This window comes from Pyrgilauda ruficollis, unplaced genomic scaffold (assembly GCF_017590135.1).
Source record: "Pyrgilauda ruficollis isolate IOZ18807 unplaced genomic scaffold, ASM1759013v1 scaffold13, whole genome shotgun sequence".
NCBI classification, from domain to species: Eukaryota; Metazoa; Chordata; class Aves; order Passeriformes; family Passeridae; genus Pyrgilauda; species Pyrgilauda ruficollis.
The window spans coordinates 7,606,598-7,630,970 of record NW_024511432.1 but is presented as its reverse complement, the minus strand read 5'-3'; the positions used below and the strand labels follow the sequence as shown (position 1 = coordinate 7,630,970).

The 24,373-nt window shown below is 39.6% G+C and overlaps 1 protein-coding gene across 2 annotated transcripts in view; it reads left to right on the top strand.

Moving 5' to 3' along the window:
- Positions 1 to 24,139, top strand: part of NFATC3 (nuclear factor of activated T cells 3) — a 64,764-nt gene extending 40,625 nt beyond the window's left edge. Inside the window, exons 8-11 of one of the 2 annotated variants that reach the window (XM_041458646.1) lie at positions 452 to 578; positions 2,385 to 3,428; positions 11,997 to 12,098; positions 20,671 to 24,139. In XM_041458646.1, coding sequence (XP_041314580.1) covers positions 452 to 578; positions 2,385 to 3,428; positions 11,997 to 12,098; positions 20,671 to 20,795 — 1,398 coding nt within the window. In that variant the 3' untranslated portion in view covers positions 20,796 to 24,139. The remainder of the gene's footprint in view (positions 1 to 451; positions 579 to 2,384; positions 3,429 to 11,996; positions 12,099 to 20,670) is intronic. The other variant, XM_041458647.1, reaches the window with a different exon arrangement.
- Positions 24,140 to 24,373: the final 234 nt, after the last annotated feature.

Genomic DNA, 24,373 nt, shown 5'->3' with positions numbered 1-24,373 from the left:
CTGGAAATAGCATGCTTGTTGTGAAAGCAATGAAAAAAAGAACTTGAAAATTAAAAAGCGGAAACTTAAGATAATTTTGCCAATGTGACAAATTACTTCCAGAGCATTAAAACTTATTTTAAAAGCTTAATGATCCAAAATACAGTTTTTTAACTGATAGAAGGTTTTGGTTTTTTTTACTTTGGCAGACAAGCAAAGCATCCTTTAAATGATATGTCTGTTTAATTAAAGCATTATCTTCAGAGCACTTGTGCTTAAAAGAAAATAAAATTCTCCAAATAAAAGTTTGCCTGTAGTACTGTTTTACTACGTAATGTGCATGAACTTGAAGTTTGCCCATTTCAAAATATTAGGGTGCTTTAGTTTTATCATAAGAGTTTCAGTTTTTCTGTAATTAATAGTTTCACTTGCATTTAATGTGTAAAACTTCTTTATTTCAACTTTCCTCTAGGCAAACATCATACTTGAAGTTCCTCCATACCATAACAAAGCCATCACAGCTGCAGTTCAGGTGCAGTTTTATCTCTGCAATGGAAAGAGGAAAAAAAGCCAATCTCAGCGTTTTACTTACACACCAGGTATCAAATGAAAAATACAAAACTGGCATTTTATTTTGTTTTTTAAAGTGGATATACAAAAATACTCCAGTCTTGTTCCTTTGACAGGTACGTAGGATTAGGTTTGAACTGTTTGTAAAACAGTTACTAAAGCTTGTCTAATTAAAAAGCTGAAATATAGAGTAATAAGCTCCAGTACTGTGACTACAGCTAGTTATTTCCTCATTACACTTTCTACACAATAATTTTTGCATTCATTTCTTTGAGAATGATGATGATGAAGCTGCTGTCAGAAGCTACTCTTGAAATAACTGTCGTGATTACATGATGGGGATAGTGAGATCACAGAATAGATTTGTGCATTTTTTTCCACTCTCAAATGTCAAAAAAGAAAATAAAACAGGTTTAGATACAAGGAAGGTCAGATGATTTTTCCGCCACTCTGGATACATTGCAGTTTACTGAGACAAATCAGCTTGTAACTTAGGCAGAAGTAAAACCAGGACATGTTAACTGCAGATGTAGTAAACCAGCCTGTTTCCTCCCACTTGGTGTGAGGAAGAGCTTGCACCAGACGTGCAGTGCCTGCTCCTTTCCTGCCCCTTGCTTTATTTCAGCTTGTGCCCATTTGGAGCAGTCAGAATGCCCAAGGTGCCAGTGATGGTGGGGACCCTTTGGTGCTGCTTGGAGCACTTGAAGTCAGATATCTGAAGGAGTCTTTAAAGCCGGATAGAGATATTAATATAAACTTCTTAAAACTTCTGTATATGCTGACAAAGCCAACTTCCATTAGTTAACACAATTTAAAATAAGCTGTGCTCACTTGTTGTGCTCTAAAATTACCTACTTTTTAAATTTAGGCAGTGTTACCGAGGTGTCTGGTATGCCAAGTACACATTAACGGTGTTATCAGGTTTCTGTGTTATTTGTCAACTGTTTTTCAAGAATATCAGCTCCTAAGATAGTTACACATCTATATTTTTGTTTGAAATATCTCTATTTAAATTATTTAAATGATGGAATGAAGTAAGAAGTTACTACTTAAATAAGAAGCAAGCTGAATTGTAACTGCAGCTGTTATTACACAAGCACTTAAAACACTCTATATGTATTATAGTTCATTTGACTGTAATATTTAGTTAACTGTATCTTATAAAGTAGTAAATGAGCATTTAAGTGTTAGCATTTTTCTACTAGTACTTAAGATCAGTATCTTGTTGTGAGCCTACCAGTAGTTTAAAAAAATAAACCTGTAGCTGAAAATGTGTCAGTTTGTAGCTCTTGTAAGAACAGTTGCTGCCATCACTGAAATTGGGGGATGAGCTTAAAGAGCTGCTGTAATTGAAACATGGTGCACTACTCAAGATAACAGTGTGTGTTGCCAAAGTTCAGCTGTCCTTGTGATCAGAGTCTAAGGAAGGCCTGAAGCCTGCTAAAAATTGCCTTCAGCATTTCCTAGTGCGTGATACTGAGCTCACATCTGCCCATTTTCAGTGGAGCCCAGCAGCAGCTCCCCCCCTCTGGTGACAAGAACGTCCTTTAGATGAACTGGCCTTTCTCTGGCTGGGTTGCAAATGTCTTTAGAATCATCCATTGCATAGGAAGATGTGCTGGAAGGGGATATGCTTGCCCTTGCATACCTGCTGGGAGAGTTGTTCTGGCTGTGCAGGGTGGATGTAGCAGGCATAGAAACAAAGGTGAAAGCAGAGCAGAAGAAGGGAAGCAATGACACTAACAGTGCTATTGTGGTTGTTAAACAGCAGTTGGTGTGTGTTTGTCACGGGGTACAGATGGGCTGGAATTGTAAAACTGTTTTACTTTTTGTAGTTATAATGAAGCAAGAGCACCGAGATGAGGTGGATTTGTCTGCTGTTCCATCCTTGGCACTGCCGCATGCAGGCAGCGTCCAGGGCCTGCACTCAATGCGAGCCCAGCTGCCTTCACCGGAGCAAGGGCACCCCCACGACAATTTGCTGTCTTCGTCACCCAGGAGCCTCGTGTGTCCCATTCAGCCGCCCTACACCATGGTGACCTCGGCAGTGCCACACATGCCACATATGCAGGGCAGAAACCTCAGTCCAAGTGAAGAGTGTCATGTTTTGCCTCCTGCCGTGGTTCAGTCTTTTCAGGTAACATCAGCACCTCCTGTGAGGCCTTCTTACCAGCCTATGCAGCCTACCGATGTGTACAGTGGACAGCCTGGTCTTCCCATGAACTCTGCCTCCAGCCAAGGCTTTGATGCGATTTCATTTCCGCAGGACACGGCTGTACCTCATTTGATAAATCTCAGCTGCCAAGCTCTACCACCAGTGCAGTTCCATTCTTCAAATCCAGGTTCCGTGTCAGCATCAAGTCCAGCAGGACACCCCCTGGCACATGCAGCTCATTCGGGACAGTCATCTGCTCACCTGCCATCGATGGGATACCACTGTCCGGGCGCCGGGCAGGGCTCCATCCCCTCTGCCGTGAGCCGCTCCCTGGGCCAGGCCTCTCCGCAGCTGCAGCAGGTGCCGTACCACTCTCCGAACCCAGCGGCCGCTTCCTCCCCGTCCCCGACAGCTTCCCACCCGCTGGGCCACTCGCCGCTGTCCGGCCCCTCTTCCCCCCAGCTCCAGCCTCTGCCTTACCAATCTCCGAGCTCAGGACCCGCCCCGTCGCCGCCGCCCGGAGGCCGCTCGGGGCAGCACTCGCCGCAGGCCGCCAGCCCCGCGCTGGGAGCCCTGGGCACGGTGTCACCCCTGGGGCCCCACGCCGTGTGTGACTCATCTCCCTTTGCACCCGAGGGGGCAGCTGTTCACATCAAACCAGAGCCTGAAGACCGGGAATTGAATTTTCAAACCATAGGACTACAAGACATCACGCTAGATGATGGTAAGTGGATATTATATTGCAATAGTGGGGTTATAATGGGCATTAAACTACAAGTGGGTGTGGGAGGGTTTTTTTTGTTTAGAACACACTGCTCTTCACAGAAGGGAATTTATATCAGTCATGGAGTCATTTTTGTGTCCAAAGCAACAACTTGTCTTAAGCTAATTATATCGGCTGTTAATTCGTAGTTCTACAGTTCAAGCATTTTAGTCTCATTTGCCCACAGGTTTTGGTTTTGTCATAAAACAAGGCTTGAGGATCAACTCTTACACATTGACACCTTGTATTCAAGAAAGTCATTTGAAGTCTTTTCTGATTGTGTCACTGATATGTTTCAGTAAAACTCATAACACAATATCTGCATTGCATAGATGTAGTTTGGAGTCTTGTTTCTTGGAGTTGTCCCAGTTTTGAAGGGCAGGCTGGTGTTTTGATAATCTATCACATGCATTTTGGCACTGTCTTGGTCTCTTCACAGACATTCTGTAGATACCTGTCATCATTCAGCACCTCTGCTCACAGTGGCTGTTTGCTTTCTCCACTCTGACTGCCTTTTTGAGAAGTTCACTCGTTTAACATAAACAGAACAAGGACATTGTAATGGCCACAACAAGGCCAGACTATAAAGGGCTGTATCATAAATATTTGGACAATTTTTTAAATTTAGTTATTAATTAAATAATTATTTATAATATTTTCCAACCAAATAAAAAAAAATCAGATCGTAAATATCAGACTATTTGAGGTGTAGATGCAAAGCAATTTAAAGAATATGTCACACTAATAAAGGCTGGAAGAGCAGAAGGCCTGGCCTTAAAAGTTGTGTAAAATGTGTTTTGTTTTGATGAAGGGAAACATGCCAGTGTCTCTTTTCTAAAGTAGCCATAAATGTTGTGGTTTGGGGTTTTTTTAACCATCCCTGGTAATTACTTAATTGCATCAGCAGTAGAATAAAGACTTAAGTGTAGGCCATCTGTTAAGTATCTGTGTCAGTCCCAACTCCCTGCATAAATGGAGCTTTGCTATTGTTACCTCCAGACAGAAGTAATAAAATTTAATAGAGAAATGCCTTTAAAGACATGGCATAGTAGGAAGAAAACGAGAGAAACCAGTCTAGTTGAGCTTTCAGTTCAATAGCCACCTTAATTAAACAAAGCTCTCTTTTTAGAAACACTGTTTATCAATCAACTTAAGTTTATTTAGAAAGGAAGGAAGGGACTGATTCTGTCAAGGACTTGCTGAGGGGAGAAAAGCAAGGCTTTGTGAAACAGCATGCAGCAAAAAGATAGCATTTTATACTTCTATACAGAGGAATGAGAAGGAAATCTAATGTTTCAAGAAGTGTCAGGTTAGAACCTGCCTTTTTCTCATCCTTCTTCTCTCCACACCCACAAAAAAAAGTAGAAACAAATAAAATATAACTGAATACTGTAGTTAGACTGTTCACAAAGTAAGCAGAAATGTTTAGCACTTATAAACATCTTGGCAGTTTATAATGGTTCAGAAATTAAAATGGATGCACAGTAAAAAAGTTTTTTTCTCTCTGTCACAAGTATTTGTTGCTGTTTGATACTATTTCCTTTGCTTAGCACTGAAAGTACTGCCTCGTTCCTGTGCTGACAAAGCCATGGAATCACAGGAGAAGCTTTGGAGCCCCACTGAAAGCGTGGCCACTTGCTGATGGCTTAGAGTTCAATGAACATGGGAGTCAAATGGCCACAGCTTAATTAACTTCTTTTTTTAAATGATTGTGTAGAAAATTAAAGAAGTTCTGATAACTGCTGATAACTTCATGTATGGAAAACTGAACATGGATTTAAATGCTGAACTTGTCCTTGGCAGCAGCACTGGGTTTGTGAGCAGTGCCTTTCCCTTCCATGTTGCTGCCGTGCGATGATTTCCTGGGGGTTGGATTTGGGGCTTGTTTGCATTTCCAGTCTGCAAATACAAATCAGATGTTGAGTATGAAACCTGCTGTTCCAAAAGTCTGGAAGGGTACAGTGACAAGAAGCAAAGCTGCTCAGTTCTCTCAATGTGAGTGAATACTTCCTCTGCTTAATCAGCTTTAAGGGAAAAAAAAAAAAAAAACATGTTTAGACAAGAACACTTTTTTCAATAATTTATCTGACATATTACTCTGGTTTAAAAAACAATTCTAAAATTTCTTTTTTTTGTATAATTGAATTTTTCTGTACAAATAGCACCAAGCACAAATAGCAAATAGGCTATTCTACAATAATGTTATAACAATTAAAGAAAAAAATCCAAACATAATTACATACATAAAATGAGTGTTGATACAATATATTCTCCCAAGTAATACATCAAATCTGAAAGCTCTACTTAGTTGGAAAATAGGTTTTTGAAGGTTACCAATTAAGGCAAATAAACCTCTCAAAATAAAACACTAAGGCAAAGCCAGTTGAAAATTCTTTAAATCATGTCTGGATTACCAGCCTTAAATATTTAAATCAGTAGTCTTAAAATAAACAAAAAACTGAAAGCATAAATTATCTTCTTTCTTTTAAGTAATGTATACTGTTTCAATATTAAAACAGTATCTATTTCTTTGCCAAGAAAATAAAATATTTCAAGGAGTATTTTACAAAATTTCAGTGTAGTATGGAAGTGCTACCCCATGATAAAGTAAATCACAGAATTACTGTGTAGATTGACAGAATGGGATTTAAAATTCTTAAAAACAAAATCCCAATTAAAAAACCCACAAAATTGTGAAACCCCACCCCACCTCCAGGTGTGGCTGTGTGGATAATAGTTACATAAATTCATTTAAGTAAGACCCCTAGAAATGACTCTTACTACCTCTTCAGCCAACATTCAGGTGTTTTCTTAAAAATACACCAAAACTGCCTCCAAATCACTGCATAATACAGAACTACAAAGTGACTCCATCCATCAGTGCTCAGTCAAGAGCATCTGGATTAGTCTCGATCCAGCATCTCCTGGAAAGTGTAACACATTTGCAGCTTCCCTGCCAAGTCCAAGGTGTTTGCCAGTGACCAGATGGAGAATCTTTTGAAATGCTGTTGTATTTCTTTGCCCTTTACCTGGGCTGTGTTCAGACTGTGGTTGAACACAGGTTACGCAGTGGAAGGGCAGATCCTGCCCATGTGTCTGACAAAGGACTTTCCTTTCCTTCCTGCTTCTTTCTTTTTTTCCCCCCCATACTGAACTTTGTGTGACTCTTCATTGTCATGTTTTTCATGAGAACCTTGCTGATATCCTTAGACTTTTCTAATCTCCACCTTGAATTTGCTTTTATGTTTTGTTTCCCCTCTTCCTATCCTTGCATCCTACAGCAAACACCTAATTCACTTGAAACAAGGGATCAAAATGCATGAGGTCGCATAGATACAAAATTCAAAATACATTATAAAAATATTTGAACCAGAACACAATTTCAAAGTAGTATTGTGTGCTACTATTTCAAAGGTATTCTGAAAAAGTTCTCTTTTCTGCTTAGGTTTTGCAGTTGTCAGGCTGCACAAGCTCAGAAACTTTTGGGCTGGAACTAACTAAAAGCAGCTTCATGCACTTTTATTTGTCCCCTCCACTTTTTCTATCCCTGGTGTGTTGGATCTTTATTCTCTTAGCATCTTTCAGCAAGTCAGCCCTCTGGCCAACACCTCAGGTTAACATTTCCCTGGATAGACAGTGGAGTTTTAGGGCTGCAAATAGGTATAAACAAGGCAGCTGAAGTGACAGCAAACAGGCAGCTGGTCATTTCTGGCCTTGCCCATATCCATCATCCATACTGGGCTCTGCTGCACACCCATCTAATAAAGTTTCTTCCCCACCTGAAAGAAAAGCTACTTAAAGTTAGACTCAGTCTGGTTATATGAGGTCTCATTAATCTACCCCCTCTGTTTTTAAAAAGTGCTTCTCATGTAGTGGTTTCCCTATTCCCAATATCAGGCTTTAGGTTTAAAACTGTTCCAATACTGTTGATCTCAAATTTAATCTTTTGTGGTTTGCAGTTTAGGAGGGAGTTTACCTTGGATTTCATGGCTTTCTACAGTGATGAGATTTCTAACATGTACACCTGTATTTAACCATTTTTAACATTGTTTGGCTGTATTCAGCAAATCAGGATGACCTTCTACTAATCCTCTTATATTTTGTTACTCATTGCATCTCCATTACATAAAGCTGGAGATTAGAAAATCCAGTATGTGCATTTACTATAAATCATAACCAGAAATCCCCTAAGCACTTGGTGTATATAAAGCAATAAGGCTGCTTTGTCAGACACATTCCATGTAGAACTCTAAGCTGCTAGCATTCATTCATTTTAATAGTTCTGTGATAATTCTCTAGCTTATAAATTCTCTTGCTGGGAAGCTCAGATTATTCTGATCTTGGCTAGAAGACTTGTACATCTTTGAAGGCAGCTTTTTAACTGTAGCTTCAGCTTAATTTCTGGAGAATCAAAGTGGTGAGTAACAAGAAAGTATTGGAGAAGGACTATACTTTGTGTCTCTGTATATATTTAAAACTTATTCATCAACAGATCAGTGTTAATTAAGGCAGCATCCTGCCATTGGAGTTCTGCAGAAGCACAGAAGGTACTGAATGCTGGAGTCTGGTGTAGTGTGGAGGAGAGCAGCTCAAACTTGAGATGTGCATCTCAAATCCAAGGTGTTTTTGTTGTCTCCTGAGTACAGAGTGAAATGTTGCACCTTGCAGTGTGTCCAGCAAGGCCAAGGACTCTGACCTACACTGTGCCTGGAACTGTCAGAGCAATCCTGCACTAAAAGGCATTCTCAAAATTCTACCAGTGTAGACTGTTCAGTAAAGTTGTGTTCAAAGTCCTCCTTTCTTAGCATTCTGACTGTTAAATGTGTATTGTCTAGCAAGATGAGACAGCAGTAAAAAGCAATCCTGCAGTGGGATGTTGAGGTGATAAGGCAGAACCAGACACGTATTGAAAGAGAATGGAAATCTACTTTGAGAAATGTGTGTTATGAACAAAATGTTGATCCAGACCGAGCAGTAGTCTAAAAGCTGAAGGGTGGAGCAGTGAGCAAAGGTGAAATGTTTTGCATCAGGGCTTGTCAGCAGTTAAAGGGTGCTTTGACCGTATCTTCTAAGGGATTCACTCACTGTGTCCATCAAATTTGTGTCAGTGAGGCATCCCAAGAAGACCAGTTACAGATTTCTAATGTGTAAAATTGTCAGCTAAATCCTCAGGTGTCTATGGCCAGCTTCCCTGGGAGAGCCACAGAACATCTTGTAACTAATGCAAAGTAAATTCAACTGACTCACCACTTCAAAATATTCCCATTCAAGAATTAGAAGAGGTTAGACACTTCTTCCATCAGTGCAGGCGGCACTTCTGCACCTGCAGAAGGCTGCTGGCAATCGCAGCAGAACTGGAGGGAGCTCAGTGCACCTTGTGACCCGGAAAAAATCCACACAGACCCTTCAGCACCACTTTCCACTGCACAGCCCGTGTGTCCTCTAGAGCCAAGGCTTGTGCTGAATTCTCTGTCAGACTCAGCTCTCTTCTTCTGTGAGAGAAAAGGTTTCACCAGGATACAGAAATGCAGAGTGTGACAGCATAGCCAAGCCTTGAGCAGGGTATTTGTTACTGTAGCAGATAATTGCAGAGCTGGTGCTGTGATTCTGCAGGCACATTTTGGTTTTTTGTACATAATGTGCACAGGAGAGCTACACTCCAACATTTCATACACTTAATTGAAAAAAATAAAATAGTACTCCTTAGTGAAGTTTGCATTAAACCTGAAGTTACTGAAAGCAAGCCTGGCCTAGGGCTTGGAATGGTGACTGCAAGGCAGCCCCCCATGTCTGTGGTAGTTTGCCACAGCAGCCATGGTCTGACGTGTGACAGGTTTGGTCTCAGAGCAGCACCACCAGCTGGCTGCTCCAGCACAGGCAACTGAGGGTTAATTAGAGCCTGGCAGCTTCTTCTTTTTTGTTAGGGAAAGTTGACACTTGCTGGTCATGTGGAGTCAAAACCAGGCTAAATATACTGCACTAAGCAATGTGACATAGTTGAAGAGATTCTTCACATAAATTCAGCTGGTAGAGTTGTGTCTGGAGCTGACACAAGGAGGTATATGTCCTAGGAAATGTGTGCTGCACTCTGTCCATAGGTTTCCTTGAGGTTTGCTGATCCTTGTTACCGCTGTCAGGAGAGCAATTCACTCACCTGTCCTCTAAAACACACAGTTTGGATCAAACTTTTTTGCAAAGCATATTAAAAAAAATTCCACTCTTGCTGCTCACTGAAGCAGCACTGCAGACAATCATGCATTCTAGAATATTCAGGGAGATTTAGTCTTCTAAAACCAGTATGTCTTGTAGGTTATGTCCCACAGCCTGCACATCCTGCTCCAGTTCAGCAGCAGTCAAGGCTACACAGGCTAAACTTTTAATCAGATAGTGCTGCAAAAACAGGAAGTTAATTGACTTCTGTAGGAGGAGATCCTGAAAACCAAATGGGATGACTCCAGGAGCTCTTTGGTCTGCCTGTATCCATAACAGAACTCTAATTTTAAGTTGACTTCTTGCTTTGACCCAAACCGGGTGCTCATAATTGGAGGTTTAAAGCTTTTCTTAAGCTTCTTTAAGTAAAGACTGAGTCAGGACAATGAGGTCATTCAAAAAAGTATGAATTTTTGATCAGTTAAACAGATCTACTGGGTGTCATTTTTCTTGATTTTTGTTTCAACTTCCTGGTTTTCATTTTGGCTTTATATTCTTTGGGTACCGAAAGCTTTCTCAAAAGTTTAGGGTATTGCAAAGTATAAAGGTATTTTTAATGTATATTTTTCTGGTACCTCAAGTTCTGCCTAATGTGTGTGTAGAACAAAATCTTTGTGCTGTATCACGCAGTTGAAAAGGCTGTCGTTTTATGTCCCACGTTTCCCAAGCAAGAAGCAGTGTGTGCCTGAGGGCAGTGCATGCTCTGTTCCAGAAGGTGCTGGCTGGAGATGTTGTGTGTGCTGTGCATGGCACAATTTGTCAGGGATTGATAAAAGCAAACACTCACCACTGTCAGCAGCTTTGGTAGTGCATGCAAGAACCTCAGGATCTTGCTAAGTATGAAACTAATTAGAAAAATTGTTCAGAAACGTGTTTCCCTGCCAGAGTGACATATAATCCTTACTGTATAAGCTGTGCTGTCTTAATGGTGCAGAGGCTGTTGCTTTATAAGCTAATGAACTCCACTGCTCTCTCTGGAGGCTTTTTGGCAGTGTTTGTTGTCTGCTCTTTTGAAAGCTTCACCTTTCTAAAGAGGGTTGTTGGTACAGTTAATTTGTTTCCTCATGAGGCAGTTTTCTGCCCGTCTCCCTGGATTCATTAGATCTTTATTTAAATATCACTTTCTTGCCGTTTCTACCATAATTGATGGGGGGAAATGATCTTTTCTTATCTCCTATTATTTGACAAGAATTTGTCCTTAATTTACTCCTTTCCTTCACAATGGCAGTGGACATTTTCATTGAAACCCAGATAATGCTTTCCACTTCCCATTTAAACGTGTAACTTTACACTTTGAACAATTAAGCATAAGAAGTCACCCAAAGAGGTAATTTGAGCTGCTTGAATTTCAGAAGGAAGTAAGAGTAGATTCCTTTGTCCTCCCAGGAGTCATCCCTAAGCAGGGCTTAGATACCATGCTGGCAAAACAAGTGTGTGCCTCTGTCCAGAAGGCACAAATTAGCCAGGGTCCAGAGTCATTTTCTTAATTGTGTTAAAGCCTAGTTGACTAAATTTGCAACCCTGTCTTGGGCAGGGAAAAAAACCAAATTCAACCCTGTTGTAAGCCCTGCCTAGCCGCTGATCACACCTGAATAAACCCAGACTTGTTGGTTAAAATAATGAATAAACTATTTGACATTGATTTTTCCTCTAGGAAAAGCAGTTCCATGAAATGCAGCTCTGCACTACCTGCAGGGTTTCTCACGTGGCCCAAGTGTGAGGGAGCCACCTGTGCCAAGACAACACTTGGTGTTCTGCCACTCGAGCTGTGGCGGCCGCACTGCAGAGCCGTGCCTTGGGCAGGCCGTGCAGCGAGGGGAGCAGCGACAGCTCCCTGCGCCTGGGGGAGAGGGAAAAGGGCACAACAGCTTTTGTTCACTAGGACTCCTTTGCCTACCCTGGAGTTGCTGTCAAGTGCCACAAGTACTTCTAATTTGACAACAGTAAGTAAAGCAAATTGAAAAGACTGAAGGAGGAATGTTCTAAATACAAATACTAAAATCAGATATAAGTAGTATAAATTCATGATGATGCAACTATGCAGACATCCAAAAAAATAACACTACCTTTATGGCTCTGGCTGCTAAATGAAAGTAAATATACAAGAAAATATACAAGATAAGTGATACTGGTTTTAATAGGCACTCTGATAACTTATAAATAGTTACTTATGTCACATACGCAGTGTTTGTGAATGAAACGGGGTATTTAAATTTAGTGCTATTAAAAGAAAAATGAAAATCACTTCCTGGTTGAGTGAACTGTAACTTCTTGGTTTAGTCCAGTCAGTAGTTATGTCTGTCTTCTTCTCTGACACAGACAGTTTTATCTCTGACCTGGAATACCAGCCATCAGGTTCAACAGAGAAATGGACTCAACATTCAGCACTCATGTCCAACTCCTTTGTGGAAAATCTAGAGGGTGAGTCTGCTTACTGAAATGCTTCAATGTTTGAAATTGGAGCACAGAGGAAAGGGGAAAGTGTTGTAAGAGTTTTAAGAGCTGCGAGTGAAAAGCACTGTGTAATACTGAAGTATATATAACTGGACACCTGCGTATTCTGAAATAGTTGGAAATTTAGCATTTGTGAACCAGGTGTACACTCATTCAGTAAAAACCTCCACTCAAAGTATACAGAGCTGCCACAGAACTTCCTGAGTGCTGTAGGATCTAGTAAAATAGCAGAAGAGGATATGAAAATCTTAAGCCAAATATGGGCAAGGTAGAAGAGTGGGCAGATCAGTTAACTGAGAAATTTGGAATGTTTCTCTTTTTCAAAAAGATGAAGCCATGTCAATTTAAATAGATGGAATACAGTGGCATGCACCTCCAGTCAGAGTATTATGAATACAGGTTCATAACTAGATTTGGAGTTGAATGTGCACTATAATTGGGTAAGAATATCTGGATTTATTATTTCAGCTTCTTTATTTCACATATAAGCAAGATAATTAGGCCCTATGACTCTGCTAAATACTAATGATATTAGAAATTGTTGCATGGTCTATTGGTCTTATTTGTGTTTAGACTTTAGTGGTTTTCACTTTATTACAAACATGCCTGAAATGCCAAAGAACTATACTGTCCTTTTTCTCTCAATTCGTGTACATTATAAAGACTTATAACATGTACTACTTTCTCCATGGATTTGTAAAGGTTAATAACTGTAAATGTACAGCAGATTTGGTAACAGTGAAATAACCAAGCTCTTCGTAAAACTTTCACACAATTATTGTGTAGACTGATCCTAAGTTTGCTTATGAAACTGAAATAAACCACACTGGTCTTTTGCCCAGCTTTCAAGAAACTTAATTCTGCTTTCCTTACCTATCAAAATGTTATTAGTAAGGTAAGTAGCTCCTATTTGGAATGGCAAAGCCAGGGAAAGTTCACCAAGCTGACATTCCTATGTCTTGAAACAGCAAATCAATTCGTAAAATACAAGTTATAACTTAGATTATTTCAGTGTTCTGCACTATATCCTGTGCAATTCAGAGTCTAGTAGGTTCAGAATAATTGTTGAAGAGCAGGAGTTCTTGAAAAATGGAAATTCAGGCTAATAATAAAATAACCCTCAAACAGCAGTATCCCCAACTGAAAAATAACACATAGGGTGGTAAACCCCAAATTTAGGCCTGTGAAATGTACACTGACAGGGCCCTTTTATAAAGGCACACAAACAGAAACCCAGACAGAAGCACGTTTACACACAAGTGTTAGCATTTGACAAATATAATCAAGAAACATGGCATTTTTAAAAATGAAAATGATGGGTATTTTATGTATTTGGTACAGTGTAGTGTGGTATTAATATGGGGTAGGATTACAGAGGAAAGTAGGATGGTTTTGTACCTTAAAGAATGCTCAGTGTCAAATCAGACAAGTTAACTGTATCCACTGCCAGTACAGAATTCTTACAGAGCCAATTTTCAGGCTTACATTAGGAAGAACACAGTTTCTAAATTATACTGCTGGAGAGGAGAGCAACTGTGACTGCAGTGTGCTGCAGGAGATCAGAGCATCTACAAAGGCAGGAAATAACTAATGGAATACTTGAGTCATCCTTTATAGAAGGGGTAAGTGAGATGACTGCTTCAGGGAGTACCAAAACATGAGGAATACCTACATGAGGAAATATCTCTTTATTTGGTTGAAAGGAGTGTACAAAAACTTCTTGAAAAAATTAAATCTTGTTTTGTAGCAGTTTCAGCGTCACAGACTGTGACAAACTTGAAAAGACAAACTGTAGAAAACAATCAAGCTTATGAAAATATAATAGGTGGTCAGAAGGGTCACATAGTTGCAAGCAGTCTGCAGATTATTTATGAAGGTTCATAAGTGTGCAGTTACTCTGCTGTGAGAGAGACTACAAGCTGCTTCCACGTTATGAAGTTAAATGGGACCAACAGATGACTAATCAGTTATTCAGTTAAAATTAGGTAAGTGATGTTAGAAAGTTTTGTGTGTTGATGTTGACAGTTGAGGAACTAGAGATTCTCATGCCCAGAGTCCTTTGAAAAAGAGACGTGTTGCAGTACCTGTCTCAGTGTAAGGTGTCAGTGAAAAGGTTTCAGAACAGTGACAGTGACAATTGTCCTCAAGTAGATGACGTGCCAGACGGCAGCTCTGGAAGAGCAAGCAACAGTTAACTGTAACGTAGAACCTGATGTGGAGTCTGGGTAAATGTGGTACTGCTGCTGCTCTGCTGTTGGGAAGGGTGAAATCCAAAAACCTTCTAGAAACCTCTACAGCAAGATCTTGTGATTGAAGGAAACCAGGTAGTTAAAGTGGAAATTAGAGTAAGGGAAAGAATCAAACCTGCACTCATCAATGCAGTGTTAACTATTCTCATTTAAAGCTGTCTCATTTAAAATGAGAACTATGAGAACTTGCTCAGTAGTGTTAAAAGTAGTCTTGAAAGGGTAAATAAATGCTAGGCATGTCTAGGGAACAGCAGAGAATAAAAAAATGCTACTCCTTCGATCTATTTTGTGGCCACATTTTGTCCCTGATGCCACAAAGGAGTTAGATGAATCCCTGTTGTTGGATCTGCTAGAACTCTGCAGCCAGAAAAAGGAATGAGGAGAAAATGCCAAATATAATAAAAGGAGTGGGGGGCACAGAAAAGGTAATGGAAGATAACTCCTGGGAAGGTAACCAGCACAGACCACCAAGTAATCCTGGGGAAGTTCAGTACATCTAAAAAGCATTGCTATTGCTATAGGGAGTTTAACTTTGCAATCTGTCACAAAATGTTGCACTTGACAGAATTTTGCACAGACCTTAAAAGATCCCAGAGAGAAAAATCCAAATGGGAACATTTGGCACAAAAGATTCTGTCTCTAACTCAGGAGTTCCCTGGGAAAAATACATTTTGGAGGCTGGTGGAGCATTGCTGTATCTTGCACCTAGTGGTCTGTAATCTGAACTGGTTTGCCTGAAGTTCTCCATAGAGGTTTTGAGGAAGTATTTTTGACTTTAAAAAACCTAAAATGCTTGGTAACTGCCAGTAAAGATAACTTGCTTGTCCTGTACGTGCAAGGAAAAAGAGTTTACTTGATTATTCTCTGAAAGGTCTGTAGGTTCAGGAATTTCCTTTTCTTATATTCTTATAAAAATATATATATACTTAGATATACTTCTGTTTACTTTGTGCTCCAGTACAAAATATTTGTCTTTTAGCACAATGAGAGGGGAAATTAGATACAGAGCAATTCAGAAGCATGTTAGTTTTTGCTTGGCATTTTATTAAAAAAGATCATGCCTTTACTTTTGATATTAGAACGTCAAACACCTTAAAAACACCTTAAGAGAACTTGTTATTCTAAATTCATGGGGGGGGGGGGGGGGGGGGGGGGGGGGGGGGGGGGGGGAGGTTTAATTTATCCAAAACATCCAGGAATTTATTATTAGAAGCACCAGGTTCTAATGGTGATTTCATGCTTCATAGCACAAGAGCTTTGTTCTGTTCAAATCAGTGAACATGGATCACTTTCTGTAGGTGGGAATTTCTCCAGAGGGGTTGGTGCTGGAACAGCTGATGAGATCAGCACCCATAGCTCTGGGTGTCACTCACTGCCAAATGGCTGAGCTGTTCAACCTAACTTTAGGTCTTAAAACTCTGGCTAGCAAATTGCAAAGTTTGAAGAGCTCATCCTGAGCAGTCTGGCTGTCAGGCTGTGGCTTTGTCAGCTGTCCAGTGCAGCCTTCAGGGAGCAGAGGCAAAGCCCTCGGCCTCAGGGGCAGGGGAGGCCTCGGTGCTCCAGCTGCTGCCACTTGTGCAGTGAGCAGGGACTGGAGACAGGCAAACAGAGCACAATGGGAAATGAAAACCATGGGAAGAACCCAGTAAAACAGAGTAAGTGGATGTTCTTATTTTACAGCAGATCCAGAAGTCAGAGCTACTTCTACTCTGTTCTGCCCATATTGATGTTAGGATGCTACTTCATATTTTGCAATTTTTAATTTTGTAGGCTGGAGCCTCTATCTGATATTTGGTGTTTTCTCAATGCAGTGTGTTGCTCCTTTTCGATGCAGCACGCCTTGCAATGCAATATTGCAGTATCACCAGTATTGACCAGGCCAATCTAATCTGTCTGTAGCAGATTTTCTCCACACCAACTTAACTTCTGTTCTGCACTATCTATTTTTAACTGTTAGTATAAATTTGCCAGCCAGCTTATGTTCTAGAAGGGAGGAAAAGGTGAAACTATTGCAAATAAAGTAACAGCTGAAATTCTGAAATCCAGGAAAACTGCCAGAGAGGTCAATTACATAGACAGAGAAAAGTTGTTAAAATAATTTCTATTTCACAACCCAATATTAAAAAAAAAGGAGAAAAAATATTTTAAAAACCCACTGTATCACATTTTGATCTGTGCCATATCTGACAAGTTTTCAAAGTGCAGTTATCCCTGTTGCATGGAGGAATGTGCCACACGTGTGCACAGTGTAGTGTGTGCACCCCTCTCTCTTTGTCTGCTCCAGTTGTCATTTCAGGATTATTGACCTGGACTGTTAGCACTGAAAACACTTTGTAACATTTTTGATGTCATCCACTCAGTTGATACTGATCATCCAGAATGATTTTAGGTATCAGTAGGCACCAAATGATCACTAAATATTAGCAAGGCCTCTGTAGTGATTCAGTGTGTAAGACATTTGTGGTTCCTCCTGATTTGAGGAGTGAGTAGAGGTCCAGGCTATGGGATCAGCAGTCAACACCTGGCACCATGGGTACCAAACAGGCAGGGACTTAACTGGAGGGGGCAGTGGACTGAAAAGTCAAGGTCCTACTTGCACAACTGTTCATCTAAAGGCTAATGAAATTGGCTCTCTCCAAAGAGGCAGCAAAAGTATGAACTACAAAACACATGAACCTGGCAGAGAGAGCCCAGAGAACATGAAAACCATCCTGGAGATCTGTATTGCAGAATCCCAGACAAGCTCTGCAGCCTCCCCCTGCAAACTTGTGCTGAAGAAAGGAAATGGTATCAAGACAAAGAGGCTTAACAAAGCCATGCATGCTGCTTTCCCAGTGTCTAGTTGCTAATGGCTCTTAAGGCTAAGCAAAAGGGAGTATGAAATTTTTGTAGATATATTTTTAGGACAGAGTAACCCCTGCAGCCCATAGTCAAAATAGGAGAGGTGGGAAAAGTGGTTTTTTAAAAGTAAAGAAATTTTCTTTTGTTTGTAAAGCATCAGCAGTACAATCTGAGCTTGTCTTTCTCAGAATCGTTGAAATCTGTTCCTCTCCCAATTTGTCACCTGAAGAACTTGAGTTTTGCTAGACAATATTGTAGAACACCTATATTTATGCACATTAATTAAGTTTTCAGTTTTAATCACAGACTGCTACATGTTGTGTGCTTTCCCCTCATTGGAAGAAGGTGACACATCATGCATTCAAATACTGACCTCTGGATTTCTCTTTTAGTCTTTAATACAAAAAGGAAAATGTTGTATGATCTTGCCTTCAGCCTTGTACATTTTTATGCAGGATTTTATCTCTTACTGACTACATGATTTACATTTTAAACTGCTTTAATTTATACCATTCCCCATCAGAAAGACAAGTCCTGATAATACTGGTATTATATGAATATTATATGTGCCATGAAAGCTTAGAGACTGATCTGAGCTGCTGCCTTCTGCAAGTTCTCCTTTCTTTGAAAGCTTTATTTTTACCCCCATCTGTACCTCATCTAAACAATGGAGAGTCTTCTGGAGTCTGCAGGCTCCCCCCAGTCCATTTGTTGGGTACAGAGTTCCAGACAGCTGAAATGGACATTCCTGGAAAGTACAAAATAGGAAGATGTGTTAGTTGGGAGGCCAAGGTCTGGGAAAAAATACCTTGGTCAGACACAGCAGGAAAAGCATTTTTGGCCTTTTCTTGAGGCCTGCAAGGTGTTCTGGCAGAACACTGACTTACATATTTATTTTGAAAAAAGCACACTTAAATACTGGTTGGTTTTATAAATTAGCAATTCTTACAAAGTCACTGGGACAAGTAAGGTTCCTCCACTAGAATTCCCCATCAGAATGAAGACATGGTCCTGCATTTGCCTAAGAAATGGTAGATGTTTCTAATGGAAATCCATGTAAACCAGATAAATCTGTACTCACCACATGCTAAACGTATTGCAAAAAAAAAAACACTGAGCTACAAAAGAGCCGCTTATAAACAAATCAGTGATTATTTAGAACAAAGCAACACAAACTAATCTGTAGCTTTAATATTCTACATAATGACTTCTGCAGAAATTTGGCAAATAAAACCCCATGTGACCAGCTATTGTCCTCAGTGTAATGTGTTCTAAGGAGAATGCAGTGCCAATGGCTACGTGCTGTGCAGTTAAACACCTCTGCTTGTGGGAACTACCAAACATTGCGGGACAGACCAGTTTGTGCTGATGGTGCTAGTACAGATACAGATCAGCCATCAAAAGGGAAGTAACTAGTAATTTCAAAATACTGAACTTCAAAATGTTATTTATAATGTTTTTATTGTAGCACTCATGAAAGTTTTAGCAGTACTGAACAGCTGGGACACTGGATTTGCACAAAGCTACTGTTCAGTAGATAAGAGCTGTTGGAGCTCCTTAGACCAAGCTAATGAATGCCCTGGCAGAAGCTGGTGTAGCACAGTTCTTATGAATAATCATCTATAATTTGTTTAAAAAATAAAAAGTTGTGGGGGTTTTTAGCAGTTGTTTACTTATGTATTGTGTTGGCCTAATAAAAATACTTGGGAAAGTGCCCTACCTGCAGTCACACAATTTCCAGTGTCGCTGTGCAGTTAAGTTCATTGAATGACAGGTTTTTCTGAAGCTAGATAAATTGCAAATCTTGTAATGCTTGAGGGAATTGGCTTTTCCATGGTGTGTGTGACCTGCTAGAACCCTTGGCTTCAATACCATGTGTTTAACAAGCTGTCCTTGCACTGATGGACTGGTGGATAACAAACACCTCTTCCATTACACACAGGGCTGTGCAGGAGGTGGTTTTAATGCTTTCCTGAGTGACTTTGAAGAACATAGGCACAGACACTTTTCAGAGCTGAATTTTCTAAGTTACGTGGACTTCAGCATATTCACAATATGAATACATTTTCTTTCAGACCCACTTATGGGTGGATCCTACTGCCACGAAGGGCAATGCTCAGGCTGTTTAATTGCTATAAACACAATTTACCACCTGTAGATTGGTTTTGTTATGCTTCTACCAGACAGGAATAGTTGGTAGGAAAGTAAATCTTGCTATGGAAAATTAAGGAAGCATTAAGAAAGGTGGTGAAGTGCATCAACACTGTTCTGTAACATTACCCAATGGAGAACAAAGTAGCAAAAGCCTGGGTTCCAAATCTGTTAAGATGTTCAATAGAAGCAGCTTATTAGCAGAACAAAACATTCTAAAAATAAAAATGGTCCTTAGTCAACAAAAGGATCCATTAAATACCTGTTTATGGAAGGTCCAAGCAAACTCATGCAATTATTATATTCAAAGTCCTGCTGAGAAAGAGATGATATAACCTACTGCCCACTCAGTAATGGGAATCAACAGTACTCATTGCCTCTAACAATGAAATAATAATTTAGATTGTGGTTATGGTGCAATATTTTTCTAAAATTTGTCATTATTATTTAATGTGATATTTTTCATGTCCACGTAGAATGTTACTCATTTTTCTTTGATAACATTACCAAGGTCCATTTTTGTAAAATAGATATTTCTATCGCTGCTTTTACAGTTAGCCTTTAAGATGATAATTTTTATCATCTTCCAACCTCAATTGTCCTGCATAGGATAATTACATAGGATTTAGAGTAGGACTTCAAGATTATAATTTCTTAATAATCTAGGTTAATTTTGTCACATTCATTAAGGTGAGGAACACCTCAAATAGTACAAGTTGATTAAACTTTGCTGAAGTTGACACACATGGATACACAAACTGGCCTGTATATTAGTCCATCCTGAATCTTCAGAAATTGACTGATATAATTTAGTTACTGTGGTTTCAGAAATACAAGTATTCAGAAAACTGGCCCAGTTAATAGGTATGTAGTGTTTAAAAAGAATATTCTCTTGACCTGTATCCAAGTTCTTAGGAAGTTCTGTAAGTAGCCTGAAAGAGCCAGGAGTTGTTGGAGTTATTTGTTGTGCCTGTCACACTCTTGAACAGAAGTTCTGTGGGGAAATCTCGATAAACCTGACCTGTGCTGTGCCTTTCAGTTACCTGTGTGTCATGAATGCTCATGTGGTTATTTTATTCAAGGGGCTTAGGGAGTCTCCAGCATGGATTATGGCAGGATGTTTTTTCCCCCTTGCTTAACTGTTGCTGAAGCCAGGCTCCTCATTCATCTCGTGTTGCGTAACAGCATCAAGGCTTAGCTCTGAAAGTATTTATCTTTAAAAGGGTTATGCTGATGAGTTCTGCCTTTTGGAAAGCATAAAATCTGTCAATTTTTAATATTTCTTCTTTTCTTTATAGTGAATGAGATCATAGGAAGAGATATGTCACAGATCTCAGTGTCACATGGAACAACAGTGACCAGCCAGCCTGCACGTGCATGTCCTGGATCTCTGGAGACGAGAATATCTGATGGAATCCAGTAATGGATAAGCTAACAACTCAACATCCATGAAAACATCACAGTTTCTCTGAATATTTCTTCATCCTCTTCCTCTTTAGACTTACTGTGCTTCCAACTCTGTGGCCTTTATGAACTGGAACAGTGGATCCTTGCAAAGCCCTTTTAGTGGGTTACATTTTTGATGTAGAGACAGAGCATTTTAATTATAGTTCCTCAGATGCTGTAAAGAGACTTCTTAAAATGGACACACAGAATCTACACCAGATATTTTAACTGTTTTAAAGTTACAAATAAGCTTTGCTTTTTGCATTTAAATAGAATACTTTTATATTTTAAGTGCTTCAGATGTGTGGAGGTGTTAGTTTGCTCTTATAATATTCACAGTCCTGAACGTGGAAGATTTAATGCACATCTTCAGTGTGCTGCTTGCCCTTAGAGGTAGTATAGTTTGTAACTGATGATTTGTAACACCTTTTGGTCATTTTGGAAAGCCTTTAAAGCTTCTGTTGTTTAATTTTTTTCTTAATGAGGTCTTCCAGTGGCAAATCATACCTGTCATCTGAAGCCAATGCCATGGAAGCCATTGTGTATATGAATACTGTAGTGTTTTCTTTCTTAGATTCATAGGAAGCAAAGCCAAATGTAGATCTGCACTTGTTTATAAACTGAAGATGTTACTTGATAGGCTGCAAAAAGACCATTCCATCATGAAAGTGTTGGGATAGAAATTACATTCCAAAATTTAACTTTTATAACTTTGTGGATAATCTTCCTGATCTTTATTAGCACAGGCTCCTTCTTGAAATAGCTTTTTTCTTAGCAAGTTACATTTGTAATCAAATTTGAGCAGTAGGATTTTTAGATTAAAGAACAGCAACATCAAAGCCATGTTAGATACAGGAGAAAAATTAATGTTTGCTGAGGATCTAAATATTCCCATTATCCCTGCAGAATAGGGTTTTGAAATCACCAATTCAGTGGCATTCAAGTTTTCAATGCAATAAATCATTTGGTCACATCTGTATCTTTTATATGCTGTATGCCCGACCATGCCACTTGGAACTCCTAAGGAGATGACAGTTACAGTTCCTTAAATTCAGGCTGTATGTAAATGTCAGTTTGCTAAAAAGTAACTTACTGTGAATTAGTGGTTAGGCAGTATGGTATGTCCATGCTTGATTTCAAAGGTGTGAAGCAGGAGCTACCAAAGAAATACACAAGATTCATCACAGCAGCAGTAAACTCCGTGCTGTGCTCTGAGGATGCATCTCCCTTATCCCCATAATCTGATGAATTTGAAACAATCTGTTTACATCATTACTTAAAAATCTCTGGCCTTTCCAGTCTGACTGTGGAGAAGATCTGACACTGCCTGTGGAGGCCATGGCCATTTCCCTCCCCCAGGAATCACTCATTTACAGAGCTTCCCTCCATGGAGCACACAGGGTATACCAGTCATGGCAAAGGAAGGTCAGCAGTACATGGAACCTCAGAACATCCAAGGTGTTCTTTTAGCTGCTCATTTGGGTGAGTCATGACAATCTAACAAAAATTAAGAGTGAATTAACACAAAGAATTAGAAAAATGCAAAGTATATTTGCATTGGATCCAGTTCAGACCTGTGTGGCCATGTTAGCAGTTAACATATGGGAAGCACATACCCTTTGTAGACTTCAAATGAACGAAAGGGTCTGACAGTGGAGAGCAGTGCTGAGTTATAGCACCTGGCAGAGCAAACACAGCTTCTACTGATGTTGCATTTTGGCAAACAGTGGTGGGGAAAACTTTCCATTGAGCCTTTTGCAGGCAGAACCGTGCACCTGGAGTGAAGTCAGTGCCCAAGCAATACCATAGCTGTAATCCCATCTCTGTAATAGCTGAATATGAACTTTTAAAGACCATATTAAGTGGGTAAAATTGTACTTTTGTCATGTACTTCCTTTTAAGAGTGCAGCCTGAGGCTACTAACTTGATGTATCATAGTTATTTCAAACACCTTAATGCAAGGCCACTATGTACCTGCTGGGAATCTTAAGCATCCTTTTTGTGAATGTATTGTTCAGTGGTGCAAATCTTGACGTTTGCAGGAAATAATTGGCAGGGCTGGAATCTGGAAAGTGTGATATTGTAATTGTCCCTCAGCAATGGTGCTTTACTCTGTCCTCTACTCGTGTATGTAAAGATCCTAGAAAGAACTCACATGCTCAGAAATACATCTACTTCTGTTTTTAACACCTTCAAAACAAACCAAACCACACAATGCTGTAAACTATGTCATTGTCTCAGAGTGTGTGCTGGTGGCAAGGCACGTTCCAGTTTTCATTCATGTATTGGGTCTTTTGCATTAACCATTGTTTATAGGAGAATTCTGACTGAAAAGCTTTTCATACTCTATGGGATTTATGCTCCTTTATCCTGCTGGTACAGACTCTCCTTGCAAGTTCTCCAAGTAGCTGGAATTCACACTGTACCTAAAATATAGGAGCCCAAACAATCCGGAGTTGCTATGCACTAAATTTTCTGATGCCTTTAAATACCTTGATGCCTGTAGACATAGAAATGCTTTCCTATTTAAAAATGAAATTTAAAAAAATATAGCTTTGGATACTAAAGCAGTTTTGTATTTGCCTTGTAAAAGCTTCAATACAAGGGTCTTAATTTTATTTTAGCTTGTGTGATAACGTAGATAAAGACTGTTAATCTTGTATAATTTTAGTGGTATAAAAAGCACATGATCTCTATTGGACTATGCAAATTTAATTAAACAACAGAACCCGGCAACTGTTAATATTTTGTTGGCATCCACTTCCTTGTCCTTAAGTCCTGTCTTGTCCCTGAGTACTTTCCCAAAAATTTTTAATAATTTACATTATCCTGAAGGAAAGCCTTAATGGTAGCTTTTCTATAAGGAGGGTCAAAGATCAATGCTTAGGGAAAAATATAAAGGGGTAGCATATTAAGCCAGGGGGACAGGGATGAGTTCTGAAATTACCATTAACTAGGAATCTGAATTTCTGTAGTAAAACTTACCTGTTATCAGGGGAACTGCCACCCTTTTTAAACCAAAGAATGAAAAAACGGTTTTGTTCTGATACAAAGCTTTGAAACTCTATTTTTGATACTCATAATGGATGTCATTCCTTGAGGTTCGGAAATCGTTCAAATTGAAGTTTTATATTTAAAAATGTGGGACAATAAAGATTAAGTTCTAGATGTTTACAGAGCCTTGTATTGTAATTTCATGTACATTTTGTATTTTAAACATTTTTGTAAGTTATGATTGCAGTGCTACTTGCAGAAATAAAGGGAAAAACTTGCATTTAGGCTCTTAAATCATAGTGTTCAAATAAATAAAAATAATGCAAATACCTTGTCATTTATTTGAAATGCAGACCCAGAGGTAGTGGGAAGAAACTCCATTTGTGATGCAGTGGTAACCAGCTGTGCCAGGCTGGGACAGGGGGAGTGAGGGACATTGGATATTCCTCCTGGAAGAGTGGTGATTTTGAATCTGACAGAGTCTGGAGCTCAGATTAGAGCCAGCAACCGTGAACCTCCACCTGCGTGAGAAGTGATTAACAGCGCTGGCAGAGTATCAGC